Source organism: Prinia subflava, chromosome 1, assembly GCF_021018805.1.
Source record: "Prinia subflava isolate CZ2003 ecotype Zambia chromosome 1, Cam_Psub_1.2, whole genome shotgun sequence".
Classification (NCBI taxonomy): Eukaryota; Metazoa; Chordata; class Aves; order Passeriformes; family Cisticolidae; genus Prinia; species Prinia subflava.
The window spans coordinates 153,399,067-153,417,703 of record NC_086247.1 but is presented as its reverse complement, the minus strand read 5'-3'; the positions used below and the strand labels follow the sequence as shown (position 1 = coordinate 153,417,703).

At 61.2% G+C, this 18,637-nt stretch overlaps 1 protein-coding gene across 2 annotated transcripts in view; it reads right to left on the bottom strand.

Moving 5' to 3' along the window:
- Positions 1 to 15: 15 nt before the first annotated feature.
- SCAP (SREBF chaperone) overlaps positions 16 to 18,637 on the bottom strand; it is a 46,335-nt gene continuing 27,713 nt past the window's right edge. For both annotated transcript variants that reach the window (XM_063418148.1, XM_063418154.1), the window contains exons 6-23: positions 17,786 to 17,891; positions 16,810 to 16,982; positions 15,982 to 16,108; positions 14,691 to 14,803; positions 12,988 to 13,082; positions 12,342 to 12,440; positions 11,162 to 11,389; positions 9,835 to 10,250; positions 8,797 to 8,964; positions 7,816 to 8,011; positions 6,964 to 7,079; positions 6,138 to 6,705; positions 5,632 to 5,717; positions 4,947 to 5,029; positions 3,716 to 3,882; positions 2,545 to 2,625; positions 1,809 to 2,015; positions 16 to 1,220 (exon numbers count right to left, since the gene is read on the bottom strand). In XM_063418148.1, the coding sequence (XP_063274218.1) occupies positions 975 to 1,220; positions 1,809 to 2,015; positions 2,545 to 2,625; positions 3,716 to 3,882; positions 4,947 to 5,029; positions 5,632 to 5,717; positions 6,138 to 6,705; positions 6,964 to 7,079; positions 7,816 to 8,011; positions 8,797 to 8,964; positions 9,835 to 10,250; positions 11,162 to 11,389; positions 12,342 to 12,440; positions 12,988 to 13,082; positions 14,691 to 14,803; positions 15,982 to 16,108; positions 16,810 to 16,982; positions 17,786 to 17,891 (3,275 nt within the window). In that variant the 3' untranslated portion in view covers positions 16 to 974. The remainder of the gene's footprint in view (positions 1,221 to 1,808; positions 2,016 to 2,544; positions 2,626 to 3,715; positions 3,883 to 4,946; positions 5,030 to 5,631; positions 5,718 to 6,137; positions 6,706 to 6,963; positions 7,080 to 7,815; positions 8,012 to 8,796; positions 8,965 to 9,834; positions 10,251 to 11,161; positions 11,390 to 12,341; positions 12,441 to 12,987; positions 13,083 to 14,690; positions 14,804 to 15,981; positions 16,109 to 16,809; positions 16,983 to 17,785; positions 17,892 to 18,637) is intronic.

Sequence of the window (18,637 nt, the reverse complement as noted above, 5' to 3'; positions counted from 1 at the left end):
CGGGCTCGGGTTAGTTCCGTTTAATGGATGTTCCTGCACACGTTATAAAACACGATCGGTACAAAAAGCGTCCCCTGTACAGCACAAAGGTACAGCCGGGCGAAGGCCACCCGCGGGGCTGGCCCGGGCTCCCGGGGCGCCCCTGGCCCGGCCGGCGCCGCCTCTACAATCACCGGGGGTCAAGAACAGACATCATGGGCGGTTCGGGGCAGGGCGGGAGGCGCCGGGAGCCCGGGGGCAGCCCCGGGGCAGCCCCGGCCCTGGCTGTGTCGTTGGTCCCGCTATGGCCCCGCTCGGGTCCCTCCCCAGCGCCTGCAGGACTGGGGCGAGGGCTCCGCCCGCTCCCAACCTGAGAAAAGCCTCCTCCGGCCCCGCAGCGCGAAGAGGAGGAGGAAGGGGGGGAGGAAGGTGCTATTGCTGCAGGTGGGGCGCAGGAGGGAGCCGGGCAGGGCAGCTGTGCCAGGGCACGGCAAGGGCAGCACTGCCGGGGCTGCACCCCCGCGCCCCCTGCCCCAATAAATAACTATTTACAGCGTATAAATAAATAGGTGGGGGCAGCTGCGGCCCCGGGCGGGATCGGGCGGGGCCCTGCCGCGCCCTAAGGCACGTGGGGGCCGAGCCACGGCCAGGAGGGGCCTGTGCCGGTCCCCCCCGGCTGCCACCCGGGGCCGGGGCTGTCCGAGGCTGTTCCGTGCTCTGCGGGCGCTGCTGGCCTGGCACAGCCCCCGCTGGGCTGGGAGCCACCGCACTGTCCCCGCTCCTGCCCTGTCCCGCCCCCGCGTCCCCCTGCACCCCCGCGCTGCCGGGGCTCCCCGAGCCCCACGGAAGATGCCGGGCCAGGGAGAGCAGCAGGAGGAGCCCCAGCTCGGCGAGCGGAGGCGCTGCGGTGGCGCGGACGGAGCCGCGGGGCCGCCGGCCCTGTCCCCGCTCCGGCACAGCCCCGAGCCCGCCTCGGCGCCGCCAGCCCCTCCCGCTCAGTCCAGCTTCTCCAGCACCGAGGGCACGTACACCAGGCTGAGCTCGCTGCCGAAGTTGCAGACGATGGCGGCGTTCTCCAGCACCAGGATCTGCCGCGCCGGCTGCGACTCGTTGCTCTTGCCCAGGTAGACGGTCTGGAGCAGGTCCCCGTAGCCGATGTCCCAGAAGGACACGCAGCCCTGGCCGCCCGTCACCAGCAGGTTGTCGGAGATGACGCCCAGGCTGGCGCCGCAGCCCAGCTCCTGCGGGCACAGCGCGGAGGGCTGAGAAAGGGGCCTGGCAAAGGGGCAGAACCTGGCGCTGGGCCTGCCCCGTTCCGAGCCTTCGCAGGGCACACGGAGGCTTTTCCACGCCGTGGAGCTGGAATGGAGGCTCCTCGGTCTGCAGGGGCTGCTGGGGGCCTGGAAAACCCAGGAGGACCCCTGAGGGTGTGAGGTGGAGCTGGGAAAGGGCTGAGCCTGGAGAAAAGGAGGCTCAGGGGGGACCTTGTGGCTCTGCACAGCTCCTGACAGGAGGGGACAGCCGGGGGGGTCGGGCTGTGCTCCAAGAACAGGGACAGGAGGAGAGGGAACAGCCTCAGGCTGGGCCAGGGGAGACTCAGCAGCAGGAATTTCCCCATGGAAAGGGTGTTAATACCTTGGAAGGGGCTGGTCAGGGTAGCAGAGGAGTCGCCTTCCCTGCAGGCATTTTAAAGCCACGTGGATGTGGCACCTGGGGACACGGTCAGTGGTGGCCTGGGCCGTGCAGGGGGTGCTTGGGCTCCGTGGTCTGTGAGGGTTTTCCCGCCCAAGCAATGCCCAGTTTCCCGCCCAGCTGCCCGCGGGTCCCACCTGCTGGATGGAGTAGAGCTTGATGCCCGAGCTGCGGTCCCAGATGCTGATGACGTCGTCCAGGCCGCTGCTGATGACGCAGGACGCGGTGCAGGTCAGCGAGGTGACGTCCCCGCGGTGCGCGAACATGTGGCTGACACGGCTGCCCGTCAGCACGTCCCACAGGCAGATGGCCCCGTCCTGGCCCCCGCTGGCCAGCACCATGGTCTGGGGACACGGGGCTGTCAGCGCCCTGCACGCCCCGTGCCACCCGCGCGGTCCCCTGCCTGTCCCTGCCCTGGAGCGGGCTGGGGAACAGAGCCCAGGTGCCCCAGGTGCCCCAAGTGCAGACACCTGAGTCCACTCCCATGGGGTGGGAGAGCACCTGGGGGCACACGTTGGCTCCGGGAGCACACTGGGGGCTCCCACTCCTCCCAGGGACTGGGGACAGAGCCTCCCTGGGGGCTCAGGCCCCGTTTCAGGCCTGCTCAGCCCCACCTGGCAGTGCAGGAGCAGGGATTCCCCTGCTCCAAAAGGACAGAGAAGCAAGAGATCTCCAGGGAAAGAGATTGCTGAGCTCCCAGTGAACTGGGGGAAACTCTGCCTTGGCCAGAGAGAGATGGAGGTGGGTGCCTGTGGCTGAGCCACTGGCTTGGGGGTGAAGCCAGGTAAGGGCTGAGGTGTGATCTCAGGGAGGGGTTCAGGTACAGCCCAGGAGTGAAGGCAGGTGAGGCTCAGGCCCAGCACTCCCCCGTACCTGGTCGATGTACACAGCTGTGATGGCCCCCGAGTGGCCCTGCAGGGTGAACAGGCAGCACGAGTCCTCCAGCCGGAACACCTGGGGCAGGACAGGCTGCAGTGAGGCCCTGGGGCCAGCCTGAGCTCCCAGGACACGACAGGTGCCACTGTGCCACTGTGCCACAGCCAGAGCCCGCCCGCGGTGCCGGGGGTCACGGGGGGCTGCAGCCCAGGGCAGGGGCAGGGCAGGCTGGTGGGCAGGGACAGGGGGTGACAGGGCAGTGACTGCACAGGGGAGGGGCAGAGGGGACATCCCCAAAGCTGGATCTGCTGGAATAGGGACATCCCCAAAGCTGGATCTGCTGGAACAGGGACATCCCCAAAGCTGGATCTGCCACTCAGGGTCTGTCACAGCAACCTCACGGAATGCTCCAGTCTGGGGACACAGGAGCTGGAAAGGTGGGAAGGACCCTGGGGTGGACGTGAGCAGCTGTGCCCAGGTGGGCAGGAGGACAAGGGCACCTGGATTGGATCAAAACCAGTGCGGCCACAACCCAGGGCAGGGATTGTCCCCCTGTGCTGGCCCTGCTGAGGGGCCTCAAACCCTGGGGGCTGCTTTGGGTCCCTCCTGACAGGAAGACCTGGAGGGGCTGGAGCATGTCCAGGGAAGGGAGCTGGGAAGGGGCTGGAGCCCAGGAGGGGCTGAGGGAGCTGGGAAAGGGCCGAGCCTGGAGAAAAGGAGGTTCAGGAGGGACCTTGTGGCTCTGCACAGCTCCTGACAGGAGGGGACAGCCGGGGGGGTCGGGCTCTGCTCCCAGGAACAGGGACAGGAGGAGAGGAAGGTTGAGGTTGGATATTGGGAAAACTCCTTTGTGGAAAGGCATTGGAAGGGGCAGGCTGGGGCAGTGGAGTCCCCATCCCTGGAGAGATTTAAAAGCCCTGTGGATGTGGCACCTGGGGACATGGGTTAGGGGTGGCCTTGGCAGTGCTGGGGACTGCTAGGACTTGGTAGTCTTGAAGAGCTTTTCCAACCTCAACGATTCCATAATTGTTTGAAGTCACCCATTCCTAAGGCAGAGGGTCCCACACCCACACCCAGCACTGGGCTCTGTCCTTCCAGCTCCTCCGATGCCACATCCAGGCAGGTGAGCAGAACCCCGGAACCCCCCCGTGCCCCCCGTCCTGCTCACCCTGAGCGTGTGGTCCTGGCTGCCGGTGACGAGGCGGCCGGCGGCGGCCCTGAGCGCCGTGATGGGCTTGTGGTGCGCGCAGGCCACGCTGTGCGTCAGCCGGCAGCGCACGGCGGCGCCGCGGCACAGCTCCGGCGACGGCGGCAGGCTGCCCCTGCCCGCGCCTCCTGCGGGGACACACGGCTCAGCGGGGCTGGGCACCCCGGGGTGCTGCGCCTCGGCGGGGCCTGCGGGCTGGGCTGGGCACCCCGGGGTGCTGCGCCTCGGCGGGGCCTGCGGGCTGGGCTGGGCACCCCGGGGTGCTGCGCCTCAGCGGGGCCTGCGGGCTGGGCTGGGCACCCCGGGGTGCTGCGCCTCGGCGGGGCCTGCGGGCTGGGCTGGGCACCCTGGGGTGCTGCGCCTCGGCGGGGCCTGCGGGCTGGGCTGGGCACCCTGGGGTGCTGCGCCTCGGCGGGGCCTGCCCTCGGGTTTGGGGCTGGGACCGCGGCGAAGCCTCTGGGCCCAGAACCACTGAGTGAGGGCCTGAGCGGGGTCACAGGACTCCAGACTGGTTTGGGATGGAAGAGACCCTAAAGCCCATCCGGCCCCACACCCTGCAGCCAGGGACAGGGACACTTTCCACCATCCCAGGCTGCTCCTGGGCTGTCCTGTCCAGCCTGTCCTTGGACACTTGCAGGGATGGGACAGCCACAGCTTCTGCAGGAAATTCATCCCAGTTCCTCACCACTCTCCCAGGGAGGAATTTCTCTCCAATATCCCATCTGAATCATCCCCCCTATTCTGCTCCAGAGGATCTGCAGCTCTGGAACTCTGTGCTCTAACCAGTCACCCCCACGGGCCAGTCTGGCTGTGCTGTGGCTGTGCCGAGGGCTCGGGCTGTTCCCGGGGTGGGAACAAGTGAGACTGAGACAAAGGAGTGAGAGGTGGATGGAGGGAAGGGCAGGGCTGGCCCTGGAAGCACATGGGAGCCTCCAGCCCCATGCCCTGAGGAAAACCAGCACCGGGATGGTGTCCCAGCACTGGGATGGTGTCCCAGCACAGGGAGGGTGTCCCAACACCAGGATGGTGTCCCAGCACAGGGGTGGTGGCCCAGCACAGGGAGCTGGGCACAGCTCCGGGTGCTCCTGGAGCAGGTGCCACCAAAGCTGCAGTGGGTGTGAGGAAGACGCAGCTGTGAGGAGGGGAAGGCAGGAGCCCAGGGCAGCGCCCTGACACTCCAACACCCGCTCACCTCGGAACTGCAGGTGGTTCAGGGACGTGTGTGTCTCCAGAGAGAAGAAATCCAAGGAGCCATTCAAGCGGGCAGCCACGATCCTGAGGGAGAGATTGGGGGGGTGAGGAGAGGCCCCTCCCCGAACCCAGACACCCCCTGGGCCAAGCACAGACCACCTGCTCCTGGGAGGAGGCTGCACGGAACTGGGCTGGGAGACTGGACACAGCTCTGAATGGACTGGACAAGGGCAGTGCCTCTGGAACAGCAAGGAGGTCTCCCAGCCAGGAAACCCTCTGGATATTCAGTGCCTGATAAGACTGAGGGCTGAAGAAGTGGCTGCTGGAGCAGACCGGAGCCAGGAAAGCAGGTGAGAGGTGGATACACAGAAGGACTAGGCTGGATATGAGGCTGGATAGCAAGAGAAGGTGGCTGGGCACTGAATGGGCTCCCCAAGGAATGGTCACAGCTCCAACCCTGCCAGAGCTCAGGAGTCTTTGCACAAAGCTCTCAGGCACAGGGTAGGGTTCTTGGGGTGTCTTGGGCAGGGCCAGGGGTTGGACTCCATGATCCTTGGGGCACCCTTCCAGCTCAGGATGCTCCATGAGACTTATTCTAAGGAAGAGACATCCAGCTGAGCCTCTGCTGCCGGGAGCTGCCGTGGAGGTTGGGGCTGGGATCTCCCAGCACTTGCACCAGGAGTTACCTGTTGTTGAGGAAGACGAGGGCTGTGATGCCGGATTGTCCTTCATCATTGCTGCTGCGGAGGGTCCCCTCGATGGCATCCCAAACCTGGGGGAGGAGGGGTCACTGTGGCGACACTGCCCAGAGGAGCACTGGACACGGGGGGGTCTGGGATCCTGAACAGCTCCATGTGCTCTGCTCCCGGCCCCTGAGCTGAGTGAGCAGGCACAGCTCCCTGTGCTGAGCTCCTGGGCTGTGTGACCTCCTGCCTCCCATTCCTGCAGCCCTGCTCCTCACCTCCACCTTCCCCTTACTGTGTCCCTGCTCCTTATCTCCACCTCTGTTACAGTGTCCCTATTCCTCATCTCCACCTCTGTTACTGTGTCCCTGTTCATTATCTCCTCCTGTTACTGTGTCCCTGCTCCTCATCTCCACCTCTGTTACAGTGTCCCTGTTCATTATCTCCTCCTGTTACTGTGTCCCTGCTGCTCCTTTGCACCCTCCCGTGGCTGTGTCCCGGTTCCTCACCTCCAGCTTCCCGTTACTCCTGCCAGCCACGATGAGGTTCCCCTGCAGTTCCAGGCTCCAGATGGAGCTCTCCAGGTCCCCTCCCCAGGCCGGCAGCGGGGAGGGTTTGTCGCACCCCGCGCAGGCCTCGTCGCCCAGGCTGCGCCGGCGGCCGCCGCAGCCGCCCTGCTCGGAGCCGCACGGGGAGCGGCCGCGGCTGCCGCAGAGCCCGGCGGGGCCGTGCGGGGCCGACAGCCCCGGGAAGCTCGTGCTCCTGCAGCCGGAGCTGCCGTGCTCCTCGTACACCTTCCCAACCAGGCTGCTGAAGTCGTAGCCCGAGTCCTTGTGGCGAGCGCCCACGGCCCGGAGGCGCGGCTCCGACTCGGCCGCCTTGGCGTGCTCCGAGAAGTTGGTGTCGATGAGGGAGGTGAGGTCGGGCTGGTCGCAGAACAGGGGCGGCTGGGGGGGGCCCAGCAGCCGTTTGAGCTGGTGACTGCTCTCAAAGGAGTCCTCAGGCCCGTTCTTCCCGTCCGGGCTGGGGTCCCAGCCCTCCTGGTAGTCGAAGACGCCGCTGCTGTCCCTGCGCAGCCTGGAAGGGGGACAGAGCTCAGCCCCCTCCGCTGGCAGGGCTGCTCCGGGGAGCACAGGGCTGTGGGGCTGTGGGGCATGCACAAGGCTGTGGGACACAGACAGGGCCGTGGGGCTGTGGGGCACGGACAGGGCTGTGGGGCACACACAGGGCCGTGGGGCTGTGGGGCACACACAGGGCCGTGGGGCTGTGGGGCACGCACAGGGCCGTGGGGCATGGACACAGCTGTGGGGCCGTGGGACAAGCACAGGGCCGTACCTGGGTTTGGGGATGACCGTGAGGCAGTCGCCCGTCTGCGCGTCCCACACGCGGATCTGCCCCACCAGGCAGCAGCTCACCAGCAGCATCCCGTCACTGGCCAGGCACTCGATGTCCTGGAGGAGGAAGGACAAGCACAGCTCAGTGTGGCACCACCGAGGCCTCTGCATCCCGACCACAGCCTGCTGTGGCTGAAGAACCGCAGAGAGGATGAACTTTGTGTCAAAATGGGCTGGGTTAGGAACTGAGGGATGGTGAGAATGTGGAAGTCCCAGGCTGGACGGGGCTTGGAGCAGCCTGGGACAGTGGAAGGTGTCCCTGCCACGGCAGGGGTGGCACTGGGTGAGTTTCAAGGTTCCTTTCAACCCAAACCACTCTGTGACTCTGGGATTCCAGGATCTCTGCCCAGAGACCTCAGTGGGCACTGGACCGCTCCAACAGACTCCATCTGTCTTGCTTTCCCTAAAAAATTCCGTCCCAGTTTGAAGGCAGGATCAGAGATACAGCTTTTCTGGGAGACAGAGCTCAGCATTTTAAACTCATCTGTCTGGACACCCAAGAGCTTTGTTTCACTCAGAACAGGAAGAATCCCAGCCTCACCCAGCTGGAAAAGCTCCCCAGACCACTGAGACACATCTGTGACTGATCCCCACCTTGTCACCCAGCCCAGAGCACCGAGTGCCACATCCACTCATCCCTTGGACCTCAGGAATGTGGAGGTATCCCAGCCAAGCAGGGGATAGCGATGGTGGGAATTGCAGAGAGCAAGTCCCAGGAGGGGATGAGAAGGTGCTGCGGGAATGTCACGCTCCAGCACCCTTCCTGTAAGTATTTATTCCCGGTTGTACCCACCATGAGGTGTCCCCTGAGGACCAGGGGCACGATCTCGGTCTCGGGGGGGGAGTAGCCGTAGTCGTCGCAGGGCAGGTCCCCGCGGCGGCGCCGGCCCGGCCCGTTCTGCCCGTAGTTCTTGGGGCACAGCACCCGGTACAGGCAGAACAGCAGCAGCACCAGCAGCATGCCCGACGCCAGCCCCAGAGCGGCCACCCTGGGGACACACACAGACAAGGGGGTAAGAAAATCCAGTTTCTAGTCCATGGATAGATTTGGCAAGTCCTGTGCTAGGATTACTCATGTGCTGGTCTGAATTTCTCAGCTGAGAAAGCTTTTCAACAAATTACAGATATTTGCTGGAAATTAAGGGGGGTTTAATGGAAAAATGACAATTTCAACTAGATTCTGAGACTTTTCAGTAAGGAAAGTAACAAGCAACTCAGATTTTAAGAAAACACCAGCTGGGGACTGGGATAACACAGCGTGTTCAGCACTTGCAGATTCAGGCAGGGCGTTGTGAGCCGTCCTCTCAGGAGGGAGGGAAGCTCCTTGCACCAGTTTGATCTAACACCCAATAAATCATTATCAAGTGATACCCAGCTGTGGCTGCCCCTGGATCCCTGGCAGTTCCAAGGCCAGGTTGGACGGGGCTTGGAGCAGCCTGGGATAGTGGAAGGTGCCCTGCCCATGGCATGGAGTGGGACTGGATGAGTTTTAAGGTCCTTTCCAACCCAAGCCATTCTGGGGTTCTATGAAACCACATTTAAACCCCCAAACTGGCCTTCTGTCCTTGTCACCCAGTGATCAGCCCCATATTGCAGCAGGAGCACTGAGGGCCTCATGCACAGCCCATCCCCGCCCTCAGCTGCCAGAGGGATCAACTCCATTCTGCTCTGCAGCATCCCAAGCATCCCCAGCTTTGGCACCGAAGCCTCAGGAGCTTCCCTGGTCCCCCCGGCAGCCCCGGGGGCGCGGGGCTGGGGCAGGGTGAGGTGTTACTTGTAGAGGGTGGTGTCGTGGTGGGCGCGGGGCGGCGCGGCGCGCTCCTCGGGCCTGCCCGCTGCCAGGGGCTGGTAGCGCGAGGCCTCCTGCGGGTGCCGCAGCTCCAGCGCCTCCTGCGGCTTCAGGTACAGCGTGACCGGGATGGCCGGCAGGATGCTGATGTACCTGGGGACAGAGCAGGACAGGCACGGCTGGCTCACAGCCACGGCTGGCTCACAGCCACGGCTGGCTCACAGCCACGGCACGGCCCGGGGCGCTTTCAGGGCACAACTTCAGTGCTCTGAGGATCTCCTTGGAAATACTCTCCTCTAAAGTTATTCCCCAGGTTTTAACCCTTCGAAGAGCCAGTGGTGGAGTGAAGCCCTGAGGAGATCAAGTGGATCCCGTGAATTTAAGTAAGGATCTAGTTTCCTGTGTGCTGCAGGCTGGGAGGTCTCACCAAGAAGCTTCTTCAGCTCAGATGTCTCTTCCTCTACTGTCTGACTGCTCCCGCTTGTGCTGCCAAGGCCACCACTAACCCATGTCCCCAGGTGCCACATCCACAGGGCTTTTAAATCCCTCCAGGGATGGGGACTCCACCAAGAAATCTTTCTAATATCCAACTGAGCCTCCCCTGGCCCAGCCTGAGGCCGTTCCCTCTCCTCCTGTCCCTGTTCCCTGGGAGCAGAGCCCGACCCCCCCACTGCCCCTTCCTGTCAGGGACTTGTAGATAGCCAGAAGGTCACCCCTGAGCCTCCTTTTTGTGTTTTGCAAAATTTAAAACTTCACTTCCAGGATCAAGGAAGACACCAAGCACATAGAACACCCAGGAGCACAGAGAGAAACAACCCTGACTCCCAGAGGAATGGCCCTGGAGGGTTTGTGAGCTGTGCCCACCCCAGGGGACCTGCTCAGCAGCTCCTCCCAAACACACCAGGAAGGAGCTCCACAGAACCGGGTGATGTGAGCTGGGAGCACAAAGCACAGAAGGAAGACAAACTCTTGGGTTAGCTGCCCGGATCCCAGTGCTCATGGCACTCCATCCAGCCCACTTGCCTCTTGGCCAGGGTGATGTTGTAGTAGCTGAAGAGGGCTGGCCAATGCCTGAAGGAAAGCTTCCTCCAGATCTCCTCATCCTCTGCTCCCCAGGTAACCTCTGCCTCTGTTCCCAGCTCCACCTGCGCGTTCCCTCTGCCCTCGGGCCCCTGGGCCCAGCTGTGCTGGTTGGGCTCCAGCCCCGGCTTCTGCTCGCGCTGCTGCGTTTGGTTCTCCGGCAGCTGGATCGGCTCCGCCGGGAAGACCGAGAGGTCGAGCTTGGGGTCCCCAGCGGGCAGGACCCCTCCAGGGACGGGCATGGGAGGCAGGCCTGCGTCCCCCAGGGGGCTCTGCTCGGTGACCTGGGAGGTGAGGTAGGTGCGGAGCCCGGCAGGGTCTGTGTACACCAGGATTCCGATCCAGATCACTGTCCCGGCCTGCGGGATGAGCAGAGACAGCTGCCCTCAGTGCCACCGCCCTGTCCCCTGCCTCAGCTGACCCACGGCACCCCAACCACGGGTACCCCGTGTCCTGCAGCCTCTCCTTGGGGAAGATTTGCAGCACTGCCCAGCACACACAGAACCCGGACACCACTTTTGTGATCCACGTGATGGTCAGAACCCATCTGCTTTCCCCAAATGCACAGCAGGAAGGAGAGTCCGTGCTGGCAGCTGGGACCAGCGTGTTTGGCACCTCCAAACAGGGCTGGAACGGCTCCATTTGGGGGTTTGGGTCCTGTGCAGGACCCACTGCTCTGGGACCATGTGGGCATTGAATTTAGACTGCCAGTGTTGGCTGACTGGGCTGGGAACACAGAGACCCCTGTAATTCCATTGGAGACATCCAAAACAGAGACGGGGGACAAGCAGGACCAGAAGGGGCATGGCTGCAGCGGCTGCAATGAGTGAAACCTTGAACAGAATATCTCCTGAACACCTTCAGTCCACGTGTGCAAGAACAAACTGTGACTTCTGCTTGTCAAATCACCCCAGGACTCAGGCAGCCTTGGAAATGTGAATCCCATGGGGCAGCACCCTGGTGTGGGAACCAGGACACAGAGGGGTGCCAGCCCTGCCTGCTGTGGGTGCCCAGCGGGGCAGGCAGGGGGGCCAGCCTGGCGGCTGTGGGTGCCCTGCAGGGTGGGCAGTGGTGCCAGCCCGGTCCCTGTGGGTGCCAGCCCAACCCCTGTGGGTGCCGGCCCAGCCCCTGTGAGTGCCAGCCTGGTTCCTGTGTGTTCCAGCCCAGCCCCTGTGGGTGCCAGCCCGGTCCCTGTGTATTCCAGCCCTGTCCCCGTGGGTGCCATTCTGGCCCCTTTGGGTGCCAGCCCGGCCCCGTGGGTGCCCCGTACCATGATGAGGCGCTGTGCCAGGCGCGTGCGGGCGAAGAAGTAGATGACGCGGAGGCGCTTGGGCAGGCGCAGGTTGCGCAGCGAGGACGGCTGCAGGGTGATGGTGTGCGGCGTGTGCGGCGCGTGCGGCGCGTGCGGCGGGCGCAGCGCGGGCGGGCGCGCCCGGCACGCCGCCTTGGCCGGCGCCAGGCACGACTCGGCGGGCAGCCGCTTGTTCAGGTCAGCCAGCTGCAGGAGACACAGAAAGGGGCGTGAGGGGGAGAGGGGAGGGACCCTGCTGAGGATTCTTACCCTTGGGTTGTGGAGGTGGCTGTGTCTCCCCTCAGCCCATTTACCCCAAACCAGCACATTCACACACTGGGGAATCATGGAATGGTTGGGATGGAAGGACCTTAAAGCCCATCCAGTGCCACCCCTGCCATGGGCAGGGCACCTTCCACTGTCCCAGGCTGCTCCAAGCCCTGTCCAGCCTGGCCTTGGGCACTGCCAGGGATCCAGGGGCAGCCACAGCTGCTCTGGGCACCCTGTGCCAGGGCCTGCCCACCCTCCCAGAGATCTTCTTCCTAATATCCAATGCAAACCTTCTCTCTGTCAGTTTGAATCTTTCCCCCTTAACCTGTCCAAAGTCTCTCTCCATCTTTCTTGTGGGCTCCCTTCAGGTCCTGGAAGGCCTCAAGTAGCTCTCTAAGCTTTCCTTCTGCAGGCTGTATATTCCCAATTCTCTCAGAGCAGAGCTGCTCCATCCCTCTGATCAACCTGATGCCTCCTCTGGATTCGCTCCCACAGCTCCCTGTCCATCCTACAGGTGTCTCTTCCCTCAAGTGTTCTGTTCCCAATCCCTGTGTGTGCAACCAAGCAAGTACAGAACCAGAACTTTTAACAGCTCAGGATGAGAGCAAACAGCCTCAAATTGAGCAGGGAAGTTTAGGCTAAACATTAGGAGAACTTTCTTTGTGGAATGGGTTGCCCAGCCCTGGAGTCCCCATTCCTGGGGGGATTTAACACCCATGTGGATGTGGCACCCGGGGACACGGGGCAGCAGTGAACACAGCGGTGCTGCTGGGGAATGGTTGGACCCCGTGATCTTAGAGGCCTTTTCCAGCCTCAGTGAATTCCTGGTCCTGTTCCTTTCCCTTTAGGGACTGAGGTGCCCGGGCCGTGCCCCTCTCCCCGTGCCCACCTCCATGCGGCGGATGTCGATGGACAGCACGGTGGTGAAGAAGAACATCTGCAGGAAGAAGTCTGACACCAGCCCCACCACGGCGAAGAGGCAGAACTCCTGCAGACACACGGGACACAGGGATCAGCCCCCATTCCCCTCAGAGCAAGGGACACTCAGCAGAGTTCACCGACAAACCCCTGGTCCATCCCTTGGACCGGCTGAGAGTTCAGCGCTGGGTGAGTCCACGTGAGAATCCAAGAATATTTATTCCAATTCACATTCTTTGCTCTTTTTGGCCACGATCCATCAAAACCCTGGGACTCTGCTCCCAGGGAACAAGGGACAGCATGAGAAGAAAAGGCCTCAGGTTGTCCCAGGGGAGATTTGTATTAGAAATTGTGGAAAATTTCTTCCCCAAAAGGGGCTATTAGGCATTGGAACTGGCCAGGGCAGGGGTGGAGTCCCCATGCCTTGAGGGATTTAACAGCTGTGTGTCTGTGGCACTTGGGGACATGGTTAGTGGTGACCTTGGCAGTGCTGGGGAGCAGCTGGACTGGATGGTCCCCCAGGCTTTTCCAACGCAGACAATTCCCTGGCTCTGTGATGCTGCTGCCTCCCTGCAGTGCCCCAGCTCTGTGCTGGCAGCCCCAGCAGCCCCTCTCACCTGGATGGCCGGGACCAGGGTGAAGTATCCGATGAGGATGATCCCGAGCTCCGTTGCCATGTTCTTCATGATGGACCAGCTCTCGTTGCTCAGGCCTGGGGAAAGGCAAGGACAGGTCAGGGGAGCCTCCTCACTGTGCCAGACATGAACACAGCAAAAGGAGCTGCATTTTCCCTCCCTAAAACCAGGAATCTGCAGGCAACAGGCCAAAAAGGCCCTTCCAGGCTAAAACACCCCAGTGCAAAGGCCCACTGAAGTTCTGAGTCCTGCTTCACATCTAGGATCCAACCCATTTGTATTTTTAAAACTAAAATCAGCATTGCTCTACAATCTCTTCTCCCTGATGTTTAGAAACAGCTTTGAAGATTGCAAATCCCATTTATCCATGCTGTGAGTACACTCAAATCCTTCCACAGGCACAGAACATTTATAGAAATGGAAAGATAATTTTGTCACACACTCAGGAATTTTGTAGGACCTGTGTTCTGCACTTCTGATATCCATTACCTGAGCACAGTGCTCAGTATCCACACCAGGAGATCCAGCTCTCCCCTACTAATATTTTTTAATATTTATTTAGCCAGTTTCAGTCAACAATCCCAAAAAGCAGTGCCCAGAACAACAGCATTATGTTCTTGGAATTCAAAACAAAAGGCTGTACCACCCACCTTGTTCCCATCACAGCCCTGAACCATCAGACCATTCCCCCTCTCCCAGCCCTGACCAGACCATTCCCCCTCTCCCAGCCCTGAACCATCAGACCATTCCCCTCTCCCAGCCCTGACCAGACCATTCCCCTCTGCCAGCCCTGACCAGACCATTCCCCTCTCCCAGCCCTGACCAGACCATTCCCCCTCTCCCAGCCCTGACCCAGACCATTCCCCTCTCCCAGCCCTGACCAGACCATTCCCCTCTGCCAGCCCTGACCCAGACCATTCCCCCTCTCCCAGCCCTGACCCAGACCATTCCCCCTCTCCCAGCCCTGACCAGACCATTCCCCCTCTGCCAGCCCTGACCAGACCATTCCCCTCTCCCAGCCCTGACCAGACCATTCCCCCTCTGCCAGCCCTGACCAGACCATTCCCCTCTCCCAGCCCTGACCAGACCATTCCCCTCTCCCAGCCCTGACCAGACCATTCCCCTCTGCCAGCCCTGAACCATCAGACCATTCCCCTCTCCCAGCCCTGAACCATCAGACCATTCCCTCTCTCCCAGCCCTGACCAGACCATTCCCCTCTCCCAGCCCTGACCCAGACCATTCCCCTCTCCCAGCCCTGACCAGACCATTCCCCTCTCCCAGCCCTGACCAGACCATTCCCCTCTCCCAGCCCTGAACCATCAGACCATTCCCCTCTCCCAGCCCTGACCAGACCATTCCCCCTCTCCCAGCCCTGAACCATCAGACCATTCCCTCTCTCCCAGCCCTGACCAGACCATTCCCCTCTCCCAGCCCTGACCCAGACCATTCCCCTCTCCCAGCCCTGACCAGACCATTCCCCTCTCCCAGCCCTGAACCATCAGACCATTCCCCTCTCCCAGCCCTGACCAGACCATTCCCCTCTGCCAGCCCTGACCAGACCATTCCCCTCTCCCAGCCCTGACCCAGACCATTCCCCTCTCCCAGCCCTGACCAGACCATTCCCCTCTCCCAGCCCTGGCTGTCCCAGTTTTCCCTGCCTGCAGCCTCCCAGAGCAGATCCTACCCTGGGCGATGCGCAGCTTCACCTCCAGGTCCACGGGCGTGGACACCACGGACTTGGTGAGGACCAGCACGTTCTCCAGGCCAATCACCACCACCAGGTATGGGAATATCTCTCTGGGGGAAACAGAGGCAGAACTGAGGGGGAGATCCGTGGGGAAAAGGAAGGGAAAGAGGCAGGTTTGGATAAACACACCCCTGGGAGATGAGGTGAGGAGACACCGCCCTGTGCCCCAATCCCCTCCCTCAGTGTCACACTGTGCATCGAAAGGTTTGTGTTTCCTCTGCCTTGGGCAGGAGTCGCTGTTTTTGCAAAGCTGCAGGAATTCCTGCCCATTGTGGAGCACCACTAAATGAATCCTGGTGTTCCCAGGGTGGGACAGAGCCCTCTGCTCTCCAGCATTGATACAGCAACAGAGCTGGACCTGGCACACCCTGGGAGGGGCTGAGGGGTGGGTAATCACTCCTGGGGAGGGGCAGGGAGCATGTCTCACCTCCTTCAAGGATCATCCCCTTCCACCCCTGCCATTGGCAGGGATACCTTCCACTATCCCAGTGTCCAACCTGGCCTTGGACACTTCCAGGGATCAGGGGCGGCCACAGCTTCTCTGGGAAATCCATTCCAGTCCCTCACCACCCTCACAGGGGAGGATTTCTTCTGTCTATCTCACCTAAATTTTCCCTCTTTCAGTTTGAACCACTGCTCCTTGTCCTATCACTGTAGCTGCTGATGAAGAATCCCTCTCCAGCTTCCCTGTAGGCTCCCTCAGACACTGGAAGGGGGGAATGTCAGTGAACGTCCACGGTGAGTGACAGAACCACCAACACAGCTGAGCCTCTCATGGGCAGCTGCTTCTTCCTGCCCAAGAACCCAAAATTCAGCAACAACAACTCAGGCCTGCCTTTAATTAAAGCGTTTTCAGCTCAGAACCTGTGTGAGTCCCCCAGGCAGCACCAGCACAGGACAGAGATGGGAGATAAGCTCCCTGGGGATGGGAATCCCTGAACGGAGAGAACAGAGCTACTGCAGGAGCAGGCTGTGGGAGAGCCAGGAATAACGAGTTATCCCAGCAACTCCTCCTGCTTCGGGCACACAGAGCCAGCGCTGAGCAGTGAGGAACCTCCAGGAGGACTGGCCAGCAGAGGAGCAGCTCCCTGCGCCCCTGGGGGCGCCTGACGGTGATGCAGCCCCGCACTGTGCCCGGTGTGCCCGGTGTGCCCGGTGTGCCCGGTGTGCCCGGTGCCCCGTTCCCCAGCCCCCCGAGCCCCCGTGCCCCGGCAGGGCTGGCACGTACCCGCCGTTGAGCGTGGGCGTGAGGCCGAAGAGCGTGCACAGCCCCACGGACATGAGCAGCGAGCTCAGCACCGTCACCACCGCCGCCAGCGCCAGGCCCCACTTGGACTTCACCATGTCGATCTTCCCTGCAAAACAGAACCGGCCTCAGCTCGGGGAGAAGTGGGAATAAACAGAACCGGGACAGGCCCTGAGCGGCCGCGGGACCCCACCAGACACCCCCAGCCCAGAGGGGAGGGAACTGCAGTGCTCGTGCCTCAAATGCAGCTCCACAGCCTCCCAGGACAGCTGGGACAGGGGACAGTGCTGGCTCACAGCCACACCAGGCCCAGCACTGCACTGAGGTGGGAAAAACCAAACTGAAACGTGGCCACAGAGGTCTAAAGCCACCAGCTCAGAACATGTCTGATAATGGATGAAACCAACTGGGAAAAAAGGCATTCCTGTGGCATCTAAGGGTGCCTAAGGCAGAGAACACCTCGGAAGATACCAAAGAATCATGGAATAGTTTGGGTTGGAAGGGACTTTACAGACTATCCCATTCCATCCCCTGCCCAGTGGAAAGGCCTGGACACCTTCCACTGTCCCAGGCCTTGGACACTGCCAGGGATGGGGAAACACCTTCCGCTGGGGAGGTGGATCACAAGGAATAACCCTGGCTAGGAGGGGCAAATTAGCAGGAATCAGGCAAACAGTTATGAATTCTGTCTGTGACAGCTCAGGGTAGAATTCCACCACCACCTCTCCTGCTGAAACAGGTGGGAAGTGCGGTGGTGTTACAGCCAGGGGTCTGCACCCCTGACCCACAGCCAGGCACCCGCAAACCTACGTGTGGAGAAGTAGATGTAGGCGAAGAGGATGATGTAGGTGGTGACGAGTGGGATGAGCTCGGCGATGCCGATCTCCTCCTTGAAGTGCACGTGGACCACGTTCTCCTCCCGCAGGCTGCAGTTGGGGCTGGGGTGCAGCAGCTTCAGGCGGGAGCGGAGGCTGCTCAGGAACCTGGGGAGGAGCAGCACCTTCATCAGCAACTGCAGTCACTCCCCCTTTCCCCAGGAGCAGCTGGCAGCTCCTGCGGGGCGCAGCAGGAGGGAGCTCCATGGCTTCACCTGGAGCAGCAAAGCGTGGTTCTCTCCAGGCCTTGCTGCCAAGCCTGCTCTGTGCTGGGCCCAACCACCCAGACCTTGATTTTTACAGAGGTTTGCTGGACAGACTCGTCAAAACTTTAAAGCAAAGGCTCATTAACCATAGTCTGGGTCTGTGGAACAGAACATGCACGGCCTCAAACACTCCCAGAATTTCCCAGAATTACAGAATTCTGTGTAAAAATGGCTGATGGAAGGTGCCACACAATAGCCCTCAGGGCTCGGTGCTCTGGAAGAGCAAGTTTCAACTCCTGTGCTGCCAATTCCATCCCAGGCATTCCCTGGGGAATTCTGTGCAGCTCAGAGTCCTCAGATCCACTCGATCCACACCAGTCTGGCCAACACTGCCAAAGTGTTTTCACCAGTCGAACCAGTGCTTACTGGATAGCAAACCAGTCTGAGAACGAGGAACTGGGGCTAACCAGAGCCACTGGGCCCTGGATGCCACAGGAACTCCCCCTGGAAGCTCTGGATGCTACAGACACTGCTTGTGAAGAGGAGCTGAGAACTGAGAGTATTTCATTACCATAAAACACAGCAAGTTTTCTCCCAGAAAAGCACCTTCAGAGATGCAAGGTACTCTAAAGCACAAGGCAATGGAGGGTAAAGAACAGCCAAGGTGAGTGCTGGAAGCAGCAGCTGTGCCCAGAGCAGCCTCACCTGGAGTCGTAGCGCTGCAGCCCCAGGGTGACGGTGTAGGACACCACGCGCCGCCGGTTGTACAGGTTGACGCCGCTGTACCTGCCGGGCAGCCCGAACAGCAGGTCTGCAGAGACAGGGACATCAGGGACAGCAGGGACAGCAGGGACAGCAGGGACAGCAGGGACAGCAGGGACAGCACACACAGGAGGGGCACAGATAGCCAGCAGCACCAGCAGGAATGGCTGCTCTCATCCCGGGGATATCCCGCATTCCCGGTGCCCTGGGGAGGCTCCGTGTGCTCCAGCCACAGCCAGCTCACACTCTGCATGCTCAAAAATAACCCTTAAAGCAAACTTCCCTTAGGGTTACTAACCCCTTTTCAGACATGTAATACAGTATATCATACACTTGCAGAACTCAGAAGTTCCTTTAAAAATACAGGATTCAACCAGCATTTCCTCTGGCATTATGGAACCACTAACGATCCCACACGTGGTCAAAGGGGTTTTTTACAATTAAGAGATAAAAATACTTGTATGATATTCATTGTCAGCTCGGGCTGTGTGCCAGGAACTCGAACACACAAGGGAGCAGGATGAATGCTGATTTATCTGTGACAGCGAGGCAGCCTTTGAGTGTGACAGAGGGAAACGCCAGGCTGGAGCAGGTGTAGAATGAGAGGAACAAAACCCTGCTGCCTTTACCTGCAGAAAGCAGCCTGAGTGAGTGATTTGTTCACTTCTCACCAATACAGATCAGGGCTCCAATACACATATAACAAAGAGAGATAACAAAGACTGGGCAGCTTCGGCCGCTGTGAATGACAAAGTACTGCCCAAATTGGCACTGTCAGCAATCCGGGTGCTGGAA